Raw genomic sequence first — 24,127 nt, forward strand, 5'->3', positions numbered from 1 at the left:
GCGACTAAAAGGAGAGGGAGCGAGGGGTTGGAAATCCTCCCCTCCCGTTTATATTTTTCCAAAACAAGGAACGGAGAGGTGGGCCAAGTGAGGATATACCCTCTAAGGCTCACTCCTCTGTTCTTAACGCTACCTCGCTAATGTGGGAAATGGCGAATAGTATGAAAAAAAATAAGATAAAACCAGTGTATATTAAAATGATAAAAGATTTAATCATATGTTTTTTGGAAATATTAGGAAAAGTTAAAAGGATAAAGTATGTTAAATTTTCTTTGTTGATGTACAGACATTTGACTTTGGTTTAACACAAGTCTTTGGACTTTTGTTGATTCATACATCTTTCTTTCTTTAGTGCCTCCACCATTGGATTACCAATATACAAAGAAGTTTTCCTAGCGTGAACAATGCAACATCTGCTGAGCCACCACAATTAGTGCCCCAAAGACTCACTCATTAGCCACTACAGTAATTGGTGTGGGTCATACTGTGTACACATATCTCAGTCATGCCTTACCCCATCTTGTTATATGGGTAACTAAGATACAAGGATTTTTTTTCTTGGTTTTAATTGTAGTTGCTTTTGGCATAAGGTATCTGTGCTTACTGATAAAGCTTGTCTTCCATAGTAAATGATGGTGGGAAATGGTTACTTGTATGAGTACAGGTGGATCCCAATTTATGGAATGGTTCTTTTCCTGTAAAAGCTTTGGTAAACCAAAAATCTTAAATCTCAAATACATAAATTGAAGCACTCTTCCCCATAGACTCCCACTTTTAAAGCTGAGATATGTTTTTAAGAAGAAAAAAGGAATTCCTAAAAATGCCTCAAAATGCTTTAATAGTAATGACCTTTTTTTGTTGTTTTAGACAGATTATAAGGCAATGATGTGACTACATCATAAAGATTCCATTCTCATGGTGTTCAGTGTTTTTGGATCATTTGTAAGATTCATTATGATGATAGGTTTCCTGTCAAAGCTTGCATACATTATGAAGTAACGATGATGAAAAGTATTGCCCGTACCATAAACTGACCATGACCATTACAAGAAGACCCTAAGATCCCTGTGCAGTAACTTCAGGGTTTTCATTCATAAACTGAAATGTAGGACAAATCTCTTCCAAATTTCAAAAAAATTTATCTGGTGTTTCTTAGTTCCTACAGGGTAAGACGTATAACATCATTGTGCTATATGGCTGACTGACACTAAAAGATTTTTTCCGGGTGCTTTTTATAGTTTCTGTGGTATAAGGAACTACCACATACCGATAAAGTGGACATTCAATTTGAACTGAGGATGTAAAGAGATAATCCATACAAGGACTGATTGATTCATGGTATACCATTATAGATAAGGTTCTTTAGAGGTCAAAAGGAATGGAACTGAAATGGTAACTTTTGAGTGGGTTGACTTATGAAAAGAGTAGGAAAGCTTTTAATCAGCTCACTCTGGAAGGGAGAAGGATTACAGAAGCCATGATAACTGCTATTAAATTGCTCGGGGACTGAGATGGAGGTAGAGAAGAATAGTTTTTATAAGTCGGACAAGAGATGCTGTAACATGAAAATGTAAGAAGCTAGGTAAGAAAAGTTTCAAGAGAGTTGTGGAGATTATATCCTGAGGAACAGAGATAAGGATATGGATGGAGCTAAGCAAAATTGAAATGAATTGAAAAATTCAAAAGAGTATATCAGAGAAATGCTAACTTAACAGATGAGGATCAAAGTATCATTAAATTTTAGGGAGAATAAAAAGATATTTTGGAAGGGGGTAAATAATGTGTGTAAGACAAGGGAATCAATGGGAACTTCAGTGAAGGGGGCTAATGGGGAGGTGATAACAAGTAGTGGTGATGTGAGAAGGAGATGGAGTGAGTATTTATATACATACACAGACATTTATATATAAATCTAAAAAGTATTTATTTATTATTTTTATTATACTTTGTTGCTGTCTCCTACGTTAGCAAGGTAGGGCAAGGAAACAGACGAAAGAATGGCCAACCCACCCACATATACATGTATATACATACACGTCCACACACGCACATATACATGCCTATACATCTTAGTGTATACATGCATATACACACACAGATGTATACATATATACACATGTACATAATTCCTACTGTCTGCCCTTATTCATTCCCATTGCCACCGTGCCACACATGAAATGACAACCCCCTACCCTCAGATGTGTGCGAGTTAGCGCTAGGTAAAGATAACAAAGGCCACATTCATTCACACTCAGTCTCTAGCTGTCATGTATGATAATGCACTGAAACCACAGCTCCCTTTCCACATCCAGGCCCCACAAAACTTTCCATGGTTTACCCCAGATGCTTCACATTCCCTGGTACAATCCATTGACAGCACGTCGACCCCAGCATACCACATTGTTCCAATTCACTCTGTTCCTTGCACACCTTTCACCCTCCTGTATGGTCAGGCCCCGATCACTCAAAATCTTTTTCACTCTATCTTTCCACCTCCAATTTGGTCTCATACATACATACATACATAAATGCCCATACATGCACATGTACATATACCTATCAACATATATACATACATGTACTCAGACTTATACATATATATACATGAACATATTCATACTTGCTTGCCTTCATCCATTCCCGGAACTATCCCATCCCACAGGAAACAGCGTTGCTACCCCCTGCTTCAGCGAGGCAGCACCAGGAAAACAGACAAAACGGCCATATTCATTCACTCTCATTCTCTGTCTGTCATGTGTAATGCACCAAAACCACAGCACCCTGTCCACATCCAGGCCCCACAGACCTTTCCGTGGTTTGTCCCAGACCTTTCACATAATCTTGGTTCAGTCCATTAACAGCACGTCGACCCCAGTATACCACATTTTTCCAGTTCACTCTGTTCCTTGCACACCTCTCACCCTCCTATCTGTTCAGGCTCTGATTGCTCAAAATCTTTTTCACTCCATCCTTCCACCTCCAGTTTGGTCTCCTGCTTCTCCTTGTTCCCTCCACCTCTGACACATATATCTTTTATTATATATAGTAAAATATATGGAGAAATGATGCAGAAACACCTGCAATGTTAGTCGATAATCATAAAAGAAAAAAAGCACAAACGAAGGTAATGATTGAACTCACAGAAGGGTTGGATTAGTAGGGATGAATGATAGGGAAATGTGACTTGCCACCACATGTACGAGCAAAACTATTCTAACACTGTGTGGAAGATATATGCATATAAATAACAATGATGCACATTTAAATAGACTTTCATGACAGCAATTCATTTTCATATATTTTTTTTCTTCTTATATACTCACCATTTCTTACATTAGCTAAATAGTGTTCAAGAACAGATGACTGAACTTTAGAGGGAAAATTCTCTTCCTTCTTTTGGAAAAGTAAAACTGAAAGGGAGGATTTTCAGGCCCCCTGCTCCTATCCCTTTTAGTCGCCTTCTGCGACACGCAGGGAATACATGAGAAGTGTTCTTTCTCCCCTATATATATGTATATGTACATGTTTGTATAGATGTGTGTATATGAGTGGATGGGTCTTTCTTCATTTGTTCCCTAGCACTACCTCGCTAATGTGGGGAAAAACGATGATCAAGTATAATAAACGATATATGGATATTGTTGACATATATTTTTTTATTTTTATTATACTTTGTCGCTCTCTCCCACGTTAGCAAGGTAGCACAAGGAAACAGATGAAAGAATGGCCCTACCCACCCACATACACATGTATATACATACATGTTCACACACACACATATATACATACCTATACATTTCAACATATACATATATATACATACACAGACATATACATATATACACATGTACATAATTCATACTTGCTGCCTTTATTCAGACCCGTCACCACCTCGCCATGCATGAAATGACAGCCCCCTTCCCTGCATGCGTGCGAGGTAGCGCTAGGAAAAGACAACAAAGGCCACATTCGTTCACACTCAGTCTCTAGCTGTCATGTATAATGCACCGAAACCACTGCTTCCGTTCCACATCCAGGCCCCACAAAACTTTCCATGGTTTACCCCAGACGCTTCACATTCCCTGGTTCAATCCATTGAAAGCACATCGACCCTGGTATACCACATTATTCCAATTCACTCTATTCCTTGCATTGTTATTATTATCATTCATAATCGCTGTTTCCCGTGTCACCGAGGTAGTGCCAGGAAACAGACGAAGAATGGCCCATCCACTCATATACCTATATATATACATAAACGCACATATATAAACATATATCACCTTTTTTTTTCATACTATTCGCCATTTCCCGCATTAGCCAGGTAGCATTAAGAACAGAGGACTGAGCTTTTGAGGGAATATCCACACTTGGCCCTTTCCTCCGTTCCTTCTTTAGAAAAACTAAAAATGAGAGGGGAGGATTTCCAGCCCTCTGCTTCCTTTCCTTTTAGTCGCCTTCTACGACACCCAGGGAATATGTGGGAATTATTCTTTCTCCCCTATCCCCAGCGATAGCATATCAACATATATATTCAGATGCAGACATTCACATATATATACATGTACATATTCTTGCTTGCTTGCTTTCATCCATTCTTGTTCCTAAAACCACAATCTGGGCCTGAACATACAGGAGAAGAAGAGATGTGCAAGGAATAGAGTGAATTGGAACTATGTGGTATACTGGGGTTGACGTGCTGTCAGTGAACTGAACCAGGGCATGAAACGTATGGGATGAATTATGGAAAGGTCTGCGGGGCCTGGATGTGGATAGGGAGCTGTGGTTTCAGTGTATTGCACATGACAGTTAGAGACTGAGTGTGAACGAATATGGCCTTTTTTGTCATTTTCCTAGTGCTACCTATGAGGAATATTATTTTCTCTCTCTCTCTCTCTCTCTCTCTCTCTCTCTCTCTCTCTCTCTCTCTCTCTCTCTCTCTCTATCTCTCTCTCTCTCTCTATCTCTCTCTCTCTCTCTCTCTCAATGGTAGGCTGGCTGTAATGAGAACTTCCATGAATAAGAAAAGATACTTTTATTGTCAGGGTGAACTGTGGCATATGAATAGGACAGGAGAAATTATGAAAAGGTGTGTGGGGCTTAACTGTGGATAGGGAGTTATGGTTTCAGTTCAATTTAAATGACAGCTCAAGAGGGTCTGAACAAACAAGGCTCTTCTTCATCTGTTCCAACCACTACCTTGTTAATGTGGGAAACAGCAAACAAGTTTGAAAAAAAGATTGTTCCAGCATGTATTCTTCATGCAGATTAAATAAAACATGGGGAGCCCTTTCTCGGAAGGACCGCCAACATTTTGAGCGAATGACTGAGCTCTTCAGTGACAAAAACAATTGGGAACAGCTCCGGAGTCATGTCAACAGTCTCAAGTTGCCAATGATTCCATACCTTGGTAAGTAAGACTACTCCTACTTGCTTTTGTATTAGTATGTATTTTGTCATTGATTATAATGAATGAGATTATCATTGGTTTTGTCAGGTATGATCTGGCGATGTTCAGTTACAAGGATTCTTTGAGTTTTTATTGCAAGACATATATATACATTACTTATCTTATTGATGTATACATATATTGATGATTATAGCTAACTTTTGCATCATCCTACAGGTCTGTTTCTAACAGACTTAGTGTACATTGATATGGCCCACCCCCACTTTGGTGGCTTGGAATCTGAACAGCGACAACTGAAAATGAACAACATTTTGCGGGTATTAGCAGACTACCAGCAGTCAGACTACACAGCTCTTCCTCATCTACAGCATGTACAGGCATACTTGGCATCCGTTAGATATATCGAGGAGCTACAGAAGTTTGTAGAAGATGATCATTACAAGTATGTTGCAAAGAAGGGTTTTGGGTTTTTGCTTTCTCAAAGCAAAGCTTGAACATCTGTGCAAGTCCAAAAGCACTCACTTCTCTTGATTTGGGTTTCATGATGTGCAATACATGGCTTAGTTTTGTCAGGATTTATTTTTATTTGATCATTTTGCAAAAAGGAAGGTTAATTGAAAGCTTTAGAATGCTGTTGAGAGTTAGTGGTTTGAAATAGATATTGGAGTGCACTAAGATTATGTAGTTTAATAATATTTTTTGATCTTACGGTTGGGGCATTACTTGGAATGAGACTGGACTGTGATGACAGTGGTATGCTGCTAAACTATGATGAAACAAAATGAAATTAACCTTAGTTGTTTGCAGGTGATACTTTGCTGCTTGTTTAATCAGAAGAAGCAGGTGGATGAAATGGTAGTTTGCTTTAATGATGTGTGTAGGTTGAGTATCCAGAAAGTATATGTGGAGTTGCACTGAAAACTTTAGTGAATGGAAAGAATTCTATGGAAATTGTGCAAGAAGGTTGTATGATAGAATACTTGCTTCATCTGAGATATATCAATGTGAAACTCAAGTTTATATAGGATAGGTAAAGAAGAAGAGCTGTAGAGATGGATTATATGAGTAGTATAGTCTGAATTAGGATGGTGGATCAAGAATGAAGATGTGAGAAGGATTTAGTGCAAAAAAATCAGTTTAAAGTCCTGATGGATGGCATGGTCATGTAGAACTTAAAAGATGATTGTTTGTTCAAGGAGTTATATGATAGTGTAGTTGAAGGCACAAGATGGAAAAGTAAACTGCATAAAGAGGGAAAGATGCATTAAGAGAATAAGTTATGGGTAGATATCTTTCAGACGACGATATTAGAGAAATTACTTGGAAACATATGCAATGGAAGCATTATATATGTAGAGATGGATGAATGGAGACGGTGATTTTACTTGAAAGGACAATTTGATATTAAAAAAAGAAGTGCTTATTTGGTGCTGACATTCGTCTTTCACTCTTGATTAATACTTGACATGGGTTGAGAGTCTGTGTGAGTGATTTCAGTTAAGGTGGGTCTGCGGTAGGGGTGTGTGATGTCATCGTGGTTTTTTAATTTGTGTATGGTTGGAGTGTTGAGGGAGGTGAATGCAAGGGTCTAGGGAAGAGGGGCAGGTATGCTTTCTATAGGGATGAGGGGGTCCTGAAAAGTGAGTCAATTGTTGTTTGCTGGTGGCATACTTGAGTGAGAAACCTTAGATGTTGGTGTCTGAATTTAGGAGAATGTGTGAAAGGGTAAAGCTGAGGTTAGATAAGAATAGGAGCAAAATTATTTGGTTTAGCAGTGCAAAGGGACATTAGTTTGGGTATAGTTTTGATTCCAAAAATTAAGAGGAAGTGGAATGTTTTTGATACCTGGAAGTGGATGTGGCAGTGAATGGAATCATGGAAGTGGAAGTGAGTCATCGGGTGGGGGATGGGGCAAAGGTTCTGGGAGCATTTAGGGATGCGCGGAAGAAGTTATTATCTGGTAAAGGGCAAAAATGGGTATCTTTGAAGGTTAGTTGTGCCAGTGATGTTGTATGGATCTGAGGCATGGGCCATAAATGAGAATATTTGTTGGAGAAAGGATGTATTGGAAGGGAAGTGTGTGAGGACATGTGGTGTGAGGTGCTTGGATCAAGTGAGTAAGAAAAGAATAAAAGAGAGGTGTAGTAGGAAGAGAATGGTTGAGAGAGCTTAAGAGAGAGTGCTGAAATTGTTTGGACATATGGAGCAAATGAGTAAGGAGAAGTTGACAAAGAGGATATGTGTGTCAGAGGTGGAGGTTACAAGGAGAAGGGGGAGACCTAATTGGAAGATTGGAGTGAAAAATATTTTAAGCACCTGAGGTATGAACATGCAGGAGAGTGAAATTGTAATATTACTGCTCCAGGACTTCTTACCAAAGGCCTCTGGAACTCAAGGCTGCTCCACTTCTAGTAGCATGTTGTATAAGCGTATGAAGCCTTTGTTGAGGGTCTGTGAGAAAAGATTCTCATTTCAAAATTTTGGATTATGATTGCCTTGTTGAAGGTAGGTATTTGTTTAGTGGGGGATGGTTTGAACTTTACTGGGATATATTGTCTTTTCCAATATGTAGTATAACTGCCTTGATTGACCAGGATTGTCAAGCATGAATCTCACAAGCATTTCCAACAGAATTTATAACTTGTCTCATCTGCAGATTCACGTTTTCATCATTATTCAGGTTGTCTCTTCAACTGGAGCCAAACACTCCAAGCAGTAGTCATAGTGCCAGTAAAGACAGTGTTGCTGATGCTGCAGGAGGGATTAGCTCTCTCAATGTTTCCCCTTCTGCTCGCCTGGGTGTAGGAAGACCGCCAGCACCACCACCTACACACTCATGTCCTACTCATGGCCAGCAGGGAAAGTTTGTTCCAACCCATCGTAAAGCTCGCAGTTTAGGAACTAAGTGAGTTTAGCATGAGTCTTGCTCATTGACAGTGTTATTGTATAAATCTGATTCCATTTTTATAAATTACAACCATTGATCTCACTGCAATGTTTGAATTTTTGACAAGATATTTTCACCCAAGACTTTTGTTCATTGTTTGTTGCACCTTGCAGGGCCTTTTAAGTTGTGAAGCTTGGAATCTGTTAATACACTTTTTCAATTTATTGTAATATGTATTCATATACTGTGTTCTTAATGGCACACTTCTATATTTAATCATGATATGGCTGCCATTGTGGTGTTTTTCACTTATCTGTTTGTTTAGTGTGAGGATTGATTTTTGTTATGTATGCTTCTCTGTTTAATGTATTGCGAGTGAGCATTCCCTTTTGTGGACATAGCATACTCCATAGTCAAAAAGGCTTAGTATTACATAAATGACAAGTGCCCTGTTATGCATAAGAGAGGGCAGATGGAGCAGAATTTGTATTAGTAAGCTGCTTGACTAACCATGGATACCCTTCTGTTGAATGTGGTTTAGATAGCCAAGCAATTAATATACAAAGCTAATCCTTATGGGCTAAATTAAGGTGCCAATTTGCCCAAATGTGCTGAGATTAAATTGTTCCTACCATAATACCCTGCCACTGATGCTATGAACTCCCTTGTCCCAAACATTGCTGCCATGCTAGATTTCGGAGTATGAGTCTCCCACGCAATCTCCATCGCTCCGAACCCCAGACTCAGGGGGGAGACCGCTTCGGGTGAGTCCTGCACCAGTGCTTGACTTGAGTTGTCCTTTTTTGGGTTGTTCCTATGTGGTCCCTTTTTGTTAACCTGTCCACCCATAACACCACCCACATTTTCTCCAGTACCTTCTAATGTCTGTGGGACTTCACAGGACTCCTGCTGCTTCACTGCTTTGTTTTGTAATGGACACCAGCACCTTGTTTGCCTAATTGAGTTCATGGCATGTGCTTAGAATGAAAAGTTGTTGTTTTGTGTTTTTTCAAAATAGAAGCTTTTCCTTTGTAAGTTTTTGTATTATATACCTTTTCTCTATTCCAGTTTTCATGTACAGTTTTTCTTAAAAGTTACATTTATTCAGTTTTCTATCTGTCTCATTTATGCTGTTTCTCTTTTTAAGAATTTTTCTCCACCTACTGATTCCATGTTTTCATGTAGTTTGTTTACCTCTTACTCCTTCTGACTTTCATTCCTACGTCTAGGCTTCATCACTTCCTCCCATTATGAATTTTTATACCTGTGTTTGTATTGGTATCACCATATTCTGATTTTGATACCTGCTCTTAATACATTTCTTTTTTGCATTAGAATTCTCCCTTCTTAAATTTACTATCTTATTTCCAGTTTAATCTTAGTGATTTTCCATTTTTTCTTTCTTTAAGCCTGTATTTTCTCATTCTTTTTATGTCATTTTAGTCTTATTTTGGTTTTTCATTTCTTCTTGTTTTACCATGATTCCCAGTCTTACAAACATAACTTGTTAAACACATTAGTCAAAGGAATTTTGAGTTGTGGATTGTGTTGATATGCCTTAACTTCATTTGTAGTTAACTATGCTGTATCTGATACAAAGACTCTAACTAGATACAGTTCATGAATAGTAATTCGTATTGATATAAGAATTGATGATAGATGTTAAAAGGAATTATATTCTCGCAGCTCTTCAAAATTGTTTTGGTGCAATCTCGTTGTTAATTAGTGGACTGTATAATTTGTACTTTTAAGATAGATCTTGCATATTTCCTTGCATATATTTTATTTGTGAAGAAGTATACTGTGTGCAGTAACTTGAATGTCTTCTGGGATGGCCTATAAAACTGGTTCAGTATTTTATGAACCTAATGAAGTAACATTAGATTTCATATTTTAAAGAAAATTGAATTAACTTCATCTCGAAGGATGAGTATCAAGACTTCTTTCAAGGTGTTATTTAGTGGACTAAATTAAGAATAAGATATCATGAGTTTCTAAAAGGAGTCATTGTGTTAGATTTAGCTGGAATGTAATTTTTGCATGAAATGTGATAATGCTTATGGGTTATGCTTTTTGATTGCTGAATTTTTGTTTTTATGGTATTTTTGATTCCTTATATGAATTTTATGTTAGTTTTGATTTGATGCTGTGTTCCTAATAGAGTATTAACTACAGCTCAGGTAGGTGTTGAAAAGTATATTTTGAATTCTTGTAGTAATGATTGTAAATGTTTTGCCCTTGATTGTACTTTTGGTAATTTATGTAATGGTTTTAAAATGATTTTTATCTTTCATACCCTGCTTATTCAGGAATTTGATTATCCAAGACAGCAGAATTTGGTATTCATGAGTCAGATATGGTTACTACTGTATTTCTTGGCTTGAGGAGCTTCGGTCGATCCCTCCATTGGGCAGCTGTAGGCATGATATTTATATGAATATTTGCTCAGATTTGATTAACCTTGTATTAGGACACTGTATCAGACACTTGTAACCCTAGAAACAGTAAAAAGAAAAACATTATAATTAGCTATATTTCAAGTGGTCTCCCCCATTGTCCTAAACTATTCATAATACCAGATGAGAATTTTGATTATAGTTACTAGAGGTGGTTTGTCTGGAGGGATAATGAACATGTAATACTACTGCCTTGCTACTGCTAGGGCAGGTTCTGGTATAGTGTATTGAAATAAAGATCTTTATCAAAATGTTCATGATTAGGATAACTCCCGTTTTCATCACTTGATAGTGTGGAAATACAAGTCACCAGCATGACCATCCCAGCCTCACCTTAATGTGAGTAAGAAGTCAAGTTTGGTCTTCTTTTATCTGAGCTAGCACATAATGAATGCAAGGGCATTGAACCCTTGCTAATTTGGTTCAGCTTGTTTAATTCTTGGGTATTTTTGAGCATGAACATAAGGGTGTTTTCATCCACAATGACTGAATATGCAGAGCAAGTGTTTGAGTGATCAGCAAGTCACATGACCTAAATTTCCTCACCCAGTCACATGATTCTTGGTTGGAGTTGATAATGATGATTATATATTATATTCATATTGTACATAATCACCATCTCCCGTGTTAGCGAGGTAGCGCAAGGAAACAGACGAAAGAATGGCCCAAGCCACCCACATACACGTGTATATACACAATCGTCCACACACACACATATACATACATATACATTTTATTTATTTTTTTATTTTTTATTTTGCTTTGTCGCTGTCTCCCGCGTTAGCAAGGTAGTGCAAGGAAACAGATGAAGGAATGGCCTAACCCACCCATATACACATGTATATACTTACGCATCCACACACGCAAATATACATACCTATACATCTCAACATATACATATATATACACATACTGAAATATACATATATACACATGTACATAAAACATACTATATATTTATTCATTTATTTATTCTGCTTTGTCACTGTCTCCCGCGTTAGCGAGGTAGCGCAAGGAATCAGAGGAAAGAATGGCCCAACCCGCCCACATACACATGTATGTACATACACATCCACACACGTAAATATACATACCTATCCATCTCAACGTATACATATATATACACACACAGACATATACATATATACACATGCACATAATTCATACTGTCTGCCTTTATTGATTTCCATCGCCACCCCACCACATGTGAAAATAACCAGCCTTTCCCCCCAAATGTTCACAAGGTAGCGCTAGGAAAAGACAACAAAGGCCACTTTCGTTCACATTCAGTCTCTAGCTGTCATGTGATAATGCACCGAAACCACAGCTCCCTTTCCACATCCAGGCCCCACAGAACTTTCCATGGTTTGCCCCAGACGCTTCACATGCCCTGGTTCAATCCATTGACAGCACATCAACCCCAGTATACCACATCGTTCCAATTCACTCTATTCCTTGCACACCTTTCACCCTCCTGCATGTTCAGGCCCCGATCACTCAAAATCTTTTTCACTCCGTCTTTCCACCTCCAATTTGGTCTCCTACTTCTCCTCGTTCCCTCCACCTCTGACACATATATCCTCTTTGTCAATCTTTCCTCACTCATTCTCTCCATGTGACCAAACCATTTCAACACACCCTCTTCTGCTCTCTCAACCACACTCTTTTTATTACCACACATCTAACTTACCCTATTATTACTCACTCGATCAAACCACCTCACACCACATATTGTCCTCAGACGTCTCATTTCCAGCACATCCACCCTTCTCCGCACAACTCTATCCATAGCCCACGCCTCGCAACCATATAACATTGTTGGAACCATTATTCCTTCAAACAAACCCATTTTTCCTTTCCAAGATAATGTTCTCGACTTCCTCACATTCTTCAATGCTCCCATAACTTTTGCCCCCTCCCCCACCCTATGATTCACTTCCGCTTCCATGGTTCCATCCACTGCTAAATCCAATCCCAGATATGTAAAACACTTCACTTCCTCCAGTTTTTCTCCATTCAAACTTACCTCCCAGTTGACTTGTCCCTCAACCCATCTGTACCTAATAACCTTGCTCTTATTCACATTTACTCTCAACTTTCTTCTTTCACACACTTTACCAAACTCAGTCACCAGCTTCTGCAGTTTCTCACACGAATCAGCCACCAGCGCTGTATCATCAGTGAACAGCAACTGACTCACTTCCCAATCTCTCTCATCCACAACAGACTTCATACTTGCCCCTCTTTCCAGAACTCTTGCATTCACCTCCCTAACAGCCCCATCCATAAACAAATTAAACAACCATGGAGACATCACACAACCGTGCCGCAAACTGACGTTCACTGAGAACCAATCACTTTCCTCTCTTCCTACACGTACACATGCCTTACATCCTCGATAAAAACTTTTCACTGCTTCTAACAACTTACCTCCCACACCATATATTCTTAATACCTTCCACAAAGCATCTCTATCAACTCTATCATATGCCTTCTCCAGATCCATAAATGCTACATACAAATCCATTTGCTTTTCTAAGTATTTCTCACATACATTCTTCAAAGCAAACACCTGATCCACACATCCTCTACCACTCCTGAAACCACACTGCTCTTCCCCAGTCTGATGCTCTGTATATGCCTTCACCCTCTCAGTCAATACCCTCCCATATAATTTCCCAGGAATACTCAACAAACTTATACCTCTGTGATATGAGCACTCACTCTTATCCACTTTGCCTTTGTACAATGGCACTATGCAAGCATTCTGCTAATCCTCAGGCACCTCACCATGAGTCATACATACGTTAAATAACCTTACCAACCAGTCAACAATACAGTCACCCCCTTTTTTAATAAATTCCACTGCAATACCATCCAAACCTGCTGCCTTGCCGGCTTTCATCTTCCGCAAAGCTTTTACTACCTCTTCTCTGTTTACCAAATAATTTTCCCTAACCCTCTCACTTTGCACACCACCTCAACCAAAACACCCTATATCTGCCACTCTATCATCAAACACATTCAACAAACCTTCAAAATACTCGCTCCATCTCCTTCTCACATTACCACTACTTGTTATCACCTCCCCACTTGCCCCCTTCACTGAAGTTCCCATTTGTTCCCTTGTCTTACGCACTTTATTTACTTCCTTCCAAAACATCTTTTTATTCTTCCTAAAATTTGATGATACTCTCTCACCCCAACTCTCATTTGCCCTCTTTTTCACCTCTAGCACCCTTCTCTTGACCTCCTGCCTCTTTCTTTTATACATCTCCCACTCATTTGCATTATTTCCTTGCAAAAATCGTCCAAATGCCTCTCTATTCTCTTTCACTAATAATCTTACTTCTTCATCCCACCACTCACTACACTTTCTAATCTGCCCACCTCCCACGCTTCTCATGCCAGAAGCATCTTTTGCGCAAGCCATCACTGCTTCCCTAAATACATCCCATTCCTCCCCCACTTCCCTTACGTCCTTTGTTCTCACCTTTTTCCATTCTGTACTCAATCTCTCCTGGTACTTCCTCACACAAGTCTCCTTCCCAAGCTCACTTACTGTCACCACTCTTTTCACCTCAACATTCTCTCTTCTTTTCTGAAAACCTCTACAAATCTTCAGCTTTACCTCCACAAGATAATGATCAGACATCCCTCCAGTTGCACCTCTTAGCACATTAACATCCAAAAGTCTCTTTCGCGCGCCTATCAATTAACACGTGATTCAATAACGTCCTCTGGCCATCTCTCCTACTTACATACGTATACTTATGTATATCTCTCTTTTAAATCAGGTATTCCCAATCACCAGTCCTTTTTCAGCACATAAATCTACAAGCTCTTCACCATTTCCATTAACAACACTGAACACCCCATGTACATCACCACCATCACCATCACAACCACCACATGCAAGGAAAAGACAAAAAACTACTTTTGTTCACACTTAGTCTCTAGCTTTCATGTATAATGCACCGAAGCTACAGCTCGTTTTCCAAATCCAGGCCCCACAAAACTTTCCATGGTTTACCCCAGTTGCTTCACATGCCCTGGTGCAATCCATTGACATCACGTCGACCCCGGTACACCACATAGTTCCAATTCACTCTTCTCCTTGCATGCCTTTCAACCTCCTGTATGTTCAGGCCCCGATCGCTCAGAATCTTTTTCACTCCATCTTTCCACTTCCAATTTGGTCTCCCACTTCTTGTTTCCTCCACCTCTGACACATGTATCCGCTTTGTCAATCTTCCCTCACTCATTCTCTCCATGTGACCAAACCATTTCAATACACCCTCTTCTGCTCTCTCATCCACACTCTTTTTATTACCACTTATCTCTCTTACCCTTTCATTACTTACTCAATCAAACCACCTCACACCACATATCGTCCTCAAACATCTCATTTTCAACACATCCACCCTCCTCCGCACGACCCTATCTATAGCCCATGCCTTGCAACTATATAACCATTATTGGAACTACTATTCCTTCAAACTTACCCATTTTTGCTCTTCAAGATAACGATCTCACCTTCCACACATTCTTCAATGCTCCCAGAACCTTTGCCCCCTCCCCCACCCTGTGACTCACTTCCGCTTTCATGGTTCCATCTGCTTTTAAATCCACTCTCAAAGGTCTAAAACACTTCACTTCCTCCAGTTTTTCTCCATTCAAACTTAACTACCAATTAACTTGTCTCTCAATTCTACTGAACCTAATAACCTTGCTCTTATTTACATTTACTCTCAGCTTTCTTCTTTCACACACTTTACCAAACTCAGTCCCCAATTTCTATAGTTTCTCACACGAATCAGCCATCAGCGCTGTATCATCAGCAAACACCAACTGACTCACTTCCCAAGTCCTCTCATCCACAACAGACTGCATACTTGCCTCTCTCTCCAAAGCTCTTGCGTTCACCTCCCTTACTACCCCATCCATAAACAAATTGAACAACCATGGAGACATTATGCACCCCTGCCGCAAACCGACATATACAGGGAACCAATCACTTTTCTCACTTCTTAGTGGTACAGATGCCTTACATCCTTGGTAAAAACTTTTCACTGCTACTAGCAACTTACCTCCCACTCCATATACTCTTATTACCCTCCACAAAGCATCTCTATCAACCCTATCATATGCCTTCCCCAGATCCATAGATGCTACATACAAATCCCTCTGTTCTTCTAAGTATTTCTCACATACATTTTTCAAAGAAACACCTGATCCACACATCCTCTACCACTTCTGAAACCACACTGCTCTTCCTCAATCTTATGCTGTGTTCATGCCTTGACCCTCTCAGTCAATACCCTTCCATATAATTTCCCAGGAATATTCAACAAACTTATACCTCTGTAATTTAAGCACTCACTTTTATCCCCTTTGCCTATGTACAGTTGCACTATGCATGCCTTCCACCAATTGTCAGGTACTTCACCATGAATCATTCATACAGTGAATATCGTTACCAACCAATCAACTACATAGTCACCCCCTTTTTAAATTAATTCCACTGCAATACCATCCATACCCACCGCCATGCCAACTTTCATCTGCAAAGCTTTCACTAGCTCTTCAGTATTTATCAAACCATTCTCCCTGACCCTCTCACTTCACATACCACCTCAACCAAAACACCCTATATCTGCCACTTTATCATCAAACACATTCAACAAACCTTCAAAATACTCACCTCATCTCCTTCTCACTTCACCACTACTTGTTATTACCTCCCCATTAGCCCCCTTCACCGATGTTCCCATTTGTTTTCTTGTCTTACGCACTTTATTTACCTCCTTCCAAAACATCTTTTTATTCTCCCTAGAATTTAATGATACTCTCTCTCTAACTCTCATTTGCCCTCTTTTTCACCTCTTGTACCTTTCTCTTGACCTCCTGCCTCTTTCTTTTGTATATCTACCAGTCATTTGCACTACTTCCCTGCAAAAATCATCCAAATGCCTCTCTCTCTTCTCTTTCACTAACAATCTTACTTCTTCATCCCACCTCTCGCTACCCTTTCTAATCTGCCCACCTCCCACATTTCTCATGCCAGAAGTATCTTTTGTGCAAGCCATCGCTGCTCTTCCCTAAATGCATCCCATTCCTCTCCCACTCCCTTTATGTCATTTGCTCTCACCTTTTGCCATTCTGCGCTCAATCTCTCCTGGTACTTTCTCACACAAGTCTCCTTCCCAAGCTCACTTACTCTCACTACTCTCTTCACCCCAACATTATCTCTTCTTTTCTGAAAACCTTTACAGTTCTTCACCTTTTCCTTTATAAGATAATGATCAGACATCCCTCCAGCTGCCCTTTTCAGCACATTAACATCTAAAAGTTTCTCTTTTACACGCCTATCAATTAACACGTAATCCAATAACACTCTCTGGCCATCTCTCCTATTTACATACGTATACTAATGTACATCTCTTTTTAAACAAGTTGTTCCCAATCACCAGTCCTTTTTCAGCACACAAATCTACAAGCTCTTCACCATTTCCATTTACAACACCAAACACCCCATGTACCCCAGTTATGCCCTCAATTGCCACATTACTCACCTTTGCATTCAAATCGCCCATCACTATAACCCGGTCTCGTGCATCAAAGCTGGTAACAAACTCTCTCAGCTGCTCCCAAAACACTTGCCTCTAGTGATCTATCTTCTCATGATCAGGTGTATAGGCACCAATAATCACCCATCTCTCTCCATCCATTTTCAGTTTTACTCATTTTAATCTACAGTTTACTTTCTTACCCTCTATCACATACTCCCACAACTCCTGCTTCAGGAGTAGTGCTACTCCTTCTTATGCTCTTGTCCTCTCACCAACCTCTGACTTTACTCCCAAGACATTCCCGAACCACTCTTCTCCTTTCCCCTTGAGCTTGGTTTCAACCCACCTACCTACCCCCAACTTTTTATATATAGAAACTCTTCATCATTTTTCACTTACCTTTTTTTTTTTATTATGGAGAAGTTGTTGCCGTGGCCACCCCTTTGCAGGATTTCCAATTGGAACAAGTGTCAGAGATATAGATAGATAAATGTTCTTCTTCATCATTTACGTCATACAGCAGTCTCTGTATTTCCATTGAGTCATTGTATGCAAAACCTAAGAGATTAACAGACCTGCAGTTATTGCAGTGATTACCAGGATATTAGATCTATTTTTGGTGCCTGCAGAACAAGAGGAGGGACCTCTGTAGACTGTTGAATTAACATAAATCAGCTAGTAGTTTAAACAATCTATCTACCTATGTCTCTGATGTCTGTTCCATCTGGAACCCCCTCAAGAATGTGGTCACGATGATAGCATCTCTATAACTACAGACTCCAGTGCCTCTTCTTAGCCTTTAGTGTCTCACTCTTAACAGGCCACTGGCAGAAGGCATTCTAGTGCAGTGTTTGCAGAGACTCCTATGTTCATACTGACTACTACTGCCTAATGCTCCTACCCACAATTTATACCTAATGTTTCTACCTAATCCTTCTACCTAAATGTTCCTACCTTCTGCTTTTATCTACTGCTCCTACCATTTTGTCAAAAGGCAAGACTACCGTAAAGGCAAAAATGTTTTGATGCATCAAATGATGGTCATTGCTATTTGAACTGTTTCACTTCAACAACCCTAATATCCAAGGGTCACTATGTATGTGGGGTATTCTCAGATATTGTAAAAGAAATACCCCTTTCAGTTTGTTATTACAATCAACTTGAACATAATTGTAAAAGTAGAATGAGTAACTCAAGTGGGTGAAACTATTCATGTTTGCTATGTGACTTTCAACTTATGCTGGTCTACTTCCAGGCATATGAGGTACTACTCCAAGCGTGCTTTAAAGTATATGCAGCGAGATATGTGGTATTTTTGGATATTTTTTTTTGTCTCAAACAAATATGCTCACTAGGGGTTTTCATCGGTATTATCTGTTAATTTGAAAATGTGTCAGAGCTTCAAAAATTATTTCATAAAAAGAGGGCATGGAGCTTGTACAGATCTCTTTGGTATCTCTAAGTGTACTGACCATGGTAAAGAAAAAACTTAGGCTGTAGCATCTGGGTTGTCACTACTAGAATTAAAGGATGTATATTTCATCTTAGAGCAGAAATGTCCAATTTACAAATTTAAGCTTTTATTTACTAGCCACATTGAAGACATCAAACAGAAAAAAGTGTTGGTTCATATATGATCCACTCATAGTGAAAGGGGTAAGGTTAGTTACTTTTCCTAGCTCCTTTACTTAGCATGGAAAATGTATTTTGATAAGACAGAGCATTGTTCTTGCTGTGATACAGTTAGGATTAAGGAGGTGAAACTATTCCCTTACTGACTGTCTTTTAAATCAATGCTGTCTTAGATTCAACCCAAATAATTGATTACTCATTTACTTGAGAGTAAGATTGAGTAGTTGGAACTACTTTAGTGAGGTATGTTAAACATTTTGTTGACTGAAATCAAGACCTCTCTTTATTGTGGTGATAGAAATCAGTACCAAATTATTTAGTTTTATTTAGAATCAACTGAACTTCTTAAGGAAGAACTTGCTCTGGAAGAGTCAAGATGTATGATATGCCATACCCTTGAAAAGATTTTCTTACTGTCATATTAGATTTCTTGTGTCTTGGATGATTAAACATATTCCTGAACATTGTTTTCCCTTCATGCTATATGAAATGCAGCAACCCCTAGATAAGTAGTGCAATGAATTCCTAAGTCCAGAAGTTTAGGAAGGAATACTTTAATCAGTAACATCTCTTCCACAGTCAAGCAACTCAAAATTCACAAATACAGTGGGACGGATGGACGGCTTGCAGCAGCATACACATGTATCTGAGTCAGATGTATGAAAGCTTGCATGTTTTATGAATGAGCACCAGAGCTGGATATAGAGAATTTGTGCAGTTTTAAGTTCATACTTTCTATGTAAAATGAATTTCTTCCATACAGAAATAGTTATACATAAGAACCATGGAAAGTTAGATAACATTGATTATATTTCAGTGTGTAACAAGTGCAACTGATCTATAAAGAGGGAAGTGTTTACTCAACCTCTGCATACTTATAAGATGGCATTGCATTTTATTCAGGTCTGTTTTTGATGTTTTATTTTTAAACTTACTTTATGTATGATTGTCCATTGAACCTGTTTGTGCAATATGGGAAGGAAGTTCCTAGCTGGTAGGTAGTACTTGGTAGGCAGCCAATGACCAGGAAGGTACAATACCAGTGCCACCTTCCTGGGTATCAGGAGGGTTAGTGATGGCTGCTTAATGAGCCAGCACTTGAGTGGTTTTCAAGTTACACTCCTCAGGTGTTGGTGGCTGTTTTTTTTCTCTCCACAAACATACAATCCCTCCTTGTTATATATAATGCTTGACAACACTCAATCCACACAATTCATTCTTCATAACTAGCTTTTCTTGCAATGAGCACTTTGCACTAGCCCAGCCTTTTGTAAAAAATGGTAGGAGCAGTAGATAGAAGTAGTTAGTTGAAACATTTAGACAGTGGCATATGGTAGAAGTAGTAGGTAGGAAAACTAGTCAGGAGCATTAGGTACAAGTAGTCAGTAGGAACATTAGATAGGAGCCTCTGTAAACACAGCACTAGAATTGCCTTCTGCCAGTGGCCTGTTAAGGGTGAGGCACTAAAGGCTAAGAAGCAGCATTAGAGTTCACTAGTTATGGAGACTGTTGCTGTGGCCACCCTCTTGAGAGAATTCCAGTTGGGAACACGCATCAGAGATATGGATGGATAGTTTTATGCTTACAGTTCCCCTTATTTTAAGGTATTAGTTTTATCATAAAACTCTTCAAACACATTAAAGAATAACATTTAACATTTCAAACACATTAAGGAATAACATTTTACATTTCATCTCTCTTAGCTTGTTCTATTAATTCATCACAATGATAAAAGAATTCTTTTATTTCTTTTGTAACTCTTATCTTGCTTAGTCTCTTAGTATGTCTCATATTTTATTTTTTGATCAGCTCCCATCTCTTCAAAATTATGTAAAATCTTCAAAGTTGTAATCATGTCTTCTCTTTGGCTTTACTTCTTCAGTGTGTGTGAATTCATAGTTGCTGTCCTTTCCATGGATCTGTGCCCCCATATTTTAGTTAAATCTTAAGTTGCCCTTTCTTATCAGATATGTATATTTCTTGATATGGGCTACTAATCTACTGATTCTTACTCTGATTTTGGTCTAAAACATACTTTAAAAAAATTTTCAAACTTTTTTGACCCACATTTAAATTCAATTTTGATTTTAATGTAAGGAGTGCCGTTCATTTCAGATGAGACTTCTTTGCAAGAATAAGATTTTTAAAGAACATTTGTGTATCATCCATAAGAAGAGAAATACTGTTAGAAGTAGTATACTTTTCTTTCACTTGGTGTGATAGTGTTTTAACTGGGTTTTAGTGATATGAGGAGGAGCCGAGGGTAAGATAATTGTTTTTTTACAGGTATGAGGCTTTAGGGGTGAGTTATTTGTTTTTTGATGATTCTGTGGCTATAGTAGCATTCTTGAGTGACAAATCATGAAGCTGGTATCTGAGTTTGGGAAAATATGTGAAAAGAAAAAACAGAGTAAAGATAAAGGTATGTAGTTTCCTTGCGCTACCTCGCTAACGTGGGAGACAGCTGATTCGTGTGAGAAACTGCAGAAGCTGGTGACTGAGTCTAGTAAAGTGTGTGAAAGAAGAAAGCTGTGGGTAAATGTGAATAAGTTCAAGGTTATTAGGTACAGTAGGGTTGAGGGAGAAGTCAACTGGGAGGTAAGTTTGAATGGAGAAAAACTGGAGGAAGTGAAGTGTTTTAGATATCTGGGAGTGGATTTGGCAGTGGATAGAACCATGGAAGCGGAAGTGAATCATAAGGTGGGGGAGGGGGCGAAAGTTATGGGAGCGTTGAAGAATGTCTGGAAGTCGAGAACATTATCTTGGAAAGCAAAAATGGGTATGTTTGAAGGAATAGTGGTTCCAACAATGATATATGGTTGCAGGGTGTGGGCTATAGATAGAATTGTGCGGAGGAGGGTGGATGCACTGGAAATGAGATGTTTGAGGACAATATATGGTGCGAGGTGGTTTGATAGGGTAAGTAATGAAAGGGTAAGAGAATGTGTGGTAATAAAAAGAGTGTGGTTGAGAGAGCAGAAGAGGATGTTTTGAAATGATTTAGTCACATGGAGGGAATGAGTGAGGAAAGATTGACTAAGAGGATATATATGTGTCAGAGGTGGAGGGAACGAGAAGTGGGAGACCAAATTGGAGGTGGAAAGATGGAGTGAAAAAGATTTTAAGTGATCAGGGCCTGAACATACAGGAGGGTGAAAGGCGTGCAAGAAATAAAGTGAATTGGAACGATGTGGTATACTGGGGACGACGTGCTGTCAATGGATTAAACGAGGGCATGTGAAGCATCTGGGGTAAACCATGGAAAGTTCTGTGGGGCCTGGACGTGGAAAGGGACCTGTGGTTTCGGTGCATTATTACATGACAGCTGGAGACTGTGTTAACGAATGTGGCCTTTGTTTATTCCTAGTGATACCTCGCACACATGAGGGGGGAGAGGGTAGTTATTTCATGTGTGGCGGGGTGGCGATGGGAATGAATAAAGGCAGACAGTATGAATTATGTACTTGTGTATGTATGTATGTTTGTGTCTGTGTGTGTGTATATATATGTATACGTTGAGATGTATAGGTATCTATATTTGCGTGTGTGGACATGTATGTATATACATGCGTATGTGGGTGGGTTGGGCCATTTCTTTCGTCTGTTTCCTTGTGCTACCTCGCTAAAGCATGAGACAGCGACAAAGCAAAATAATAATAAAAATATATATATATATATATATATATATATATATATATATATATATATATATATATATATATATATATATGGTGTGGGAGGCAGGTTGTTAGAAGCTGTGAAAAGTTTTTATCGAGGATGTAAGGCATGTGTACGTGTAGGAAGAGAGGAAAGTGATTGTTTCTCAGTGAATGTAGGTTTGCGGCAGGGGTGTGTGATGTCTCCATGGTTGTTTAATTTGTTTATGGATGGATTTGTTAGGGAGGCGAATGCAAGAGTTTTGGAAAGAGGGGCAAGTATGAAGTCTGTTGGGGATGAGAGAGCTTGGAAATGAGTCAGTTGTTGTTCGCTGATGATACAGCGCTGGTGGCTGATTCATGTGAGAAACTGCGGAAGCTGGTGACTGAGTTTGGTAAAGTGTGTGAAAGAAGAAAGTTAAGAGTAAATGTGAATAAGAGCAAGGTTATTAGGTACAGTAGGGTTGAGGGTCAAGTCAATTGGGAGGTAAGTTTGAATGGAGAAAAACTGGAGGAAGTAAAGTGTTTTAGATATCTGGGAGTGGATCTGGCAGCAGATGGAACCATGGAAGCGGAAGTGGATCATAGGGCGGGTGAGGGGGCGAAAATTCTGGGAGCCTTGAAGAATGTGTGGAAGTCGAGAACATTATCTCGGAAAGCAAAAATGGGTATGTTTGAAGGAATAGTGGTTCCAACAATGTTGTATGGTTGCGAGGCGTGGGCTATGGATAGAGTTGTGCGCAGGAGGATGGATGTGCTGGAAATGAGATGTTTGAGGACAATGTGTGGTGTGAGGTGGTTTGATCGAGTGAGTAACGTAAGGGTAAGAGAGATGTGTGGAAATAAAAAGAGCGTGGTTGAGAGAGCAGAAGAGGGTGTTTTGAAGTGGTTTGGGCACATGGAGAGAATGAGTGAGGAAAGATTGACCAAGAGGATATATGTGTCGGAGGTGGAGGGAACGAGGAGAAGAGGGAGACCAAATTGGAGGTGGAAAGATGGAGTGAAAAAGATTTTGTGTGATCGGGGCCTGAACATGCAGGAGGGTGAAAGGAGGGCAAGGAATAGAGTGAATTGGAGAGATGTGGTATACCGGGGTTGACATGCTGTCAGTGGATTGAATCAAGGCATGTGAAGCGTCTGGGGTAAACCATGGAAAGCTGTGTAGGTATGTATATTTGCGTGTGTGGACGTATGTATATACATGTGTATGGGGGGGGTTGGGCCATTTCTTTCGTCTGTTTCCTTGCGCTACCTCGCAAACGCGGGAGACAGCGACACAGTATAATAAAATATAAATAGATAAATATATATATATTATATATTATCATTTATTATATTTATTCACTCCATGTGACCAAACCATTTCAAAACACCCTCTTCTGCTCTCAACCACACTCTTTTTATTACCACACATCTCGATACTCTCACCCTTTCATTACTTACTTAATCAAACCACCTCACACCACATTTTGTCCTCAAACATCTCATTTCCAACACATCCACCCTATCTATAG

General features: G+C 39.3%; 1 protein-coding gene across 9 annotated transcripts in view; it reads left to right on the forward strand.

The window, feature by feature from the left end:
- The window catches only part of LOC139759263 (ras-specific guanine nucleotide-releasing factor RalGPS1-like), a 153,467-nt gene that overhangs the window by 94,234 nt on the left and 35,106 nt on the right, over positions 1-24,127 (forward strand). For 7 of the 9 annotated variants that reach the window (XM_071681411.1, XM_071681412.1, XM_071681408.1 and 4 more), the window contains 4 exons: positions 5,268-5,410; positions 5,627-5,852; positions 8,091-8,315; positions 8,990-9,061. In XM_071681411.1, the coding sequence (XP_071537512.1) occupies positions 5,268-5,410; positions 5,627-5,852; positions 8,091-8,315; positions 8,990-9,061 (666 nt within the window). The remainder of the gene's footprint in view (positions 1-5,267; positions 5,411-5,626; positions 5,853-8,090; positions 8,316-8,989; positions 9,062-24,127) is intronic. The other 2 variants (XM_071681413.1, XM_071681407.1) reach the window with 1 other exon arrangement.

Source organism: Panulirus ornatus, chromosome 32 (genome assembly GCF_036320965.1).
Source record: "Panulirus ornatus isolate Po-2019 chromosome 32, ASM3632096v1, whole genome shotgun sequence".
Classification (NCBI taxonomy): Eukaryota; Metazoa; Arthropoda; class Malacostraca; order Decapoda; family Palinuridae; genus Panulirus; species Panulirus ornatus.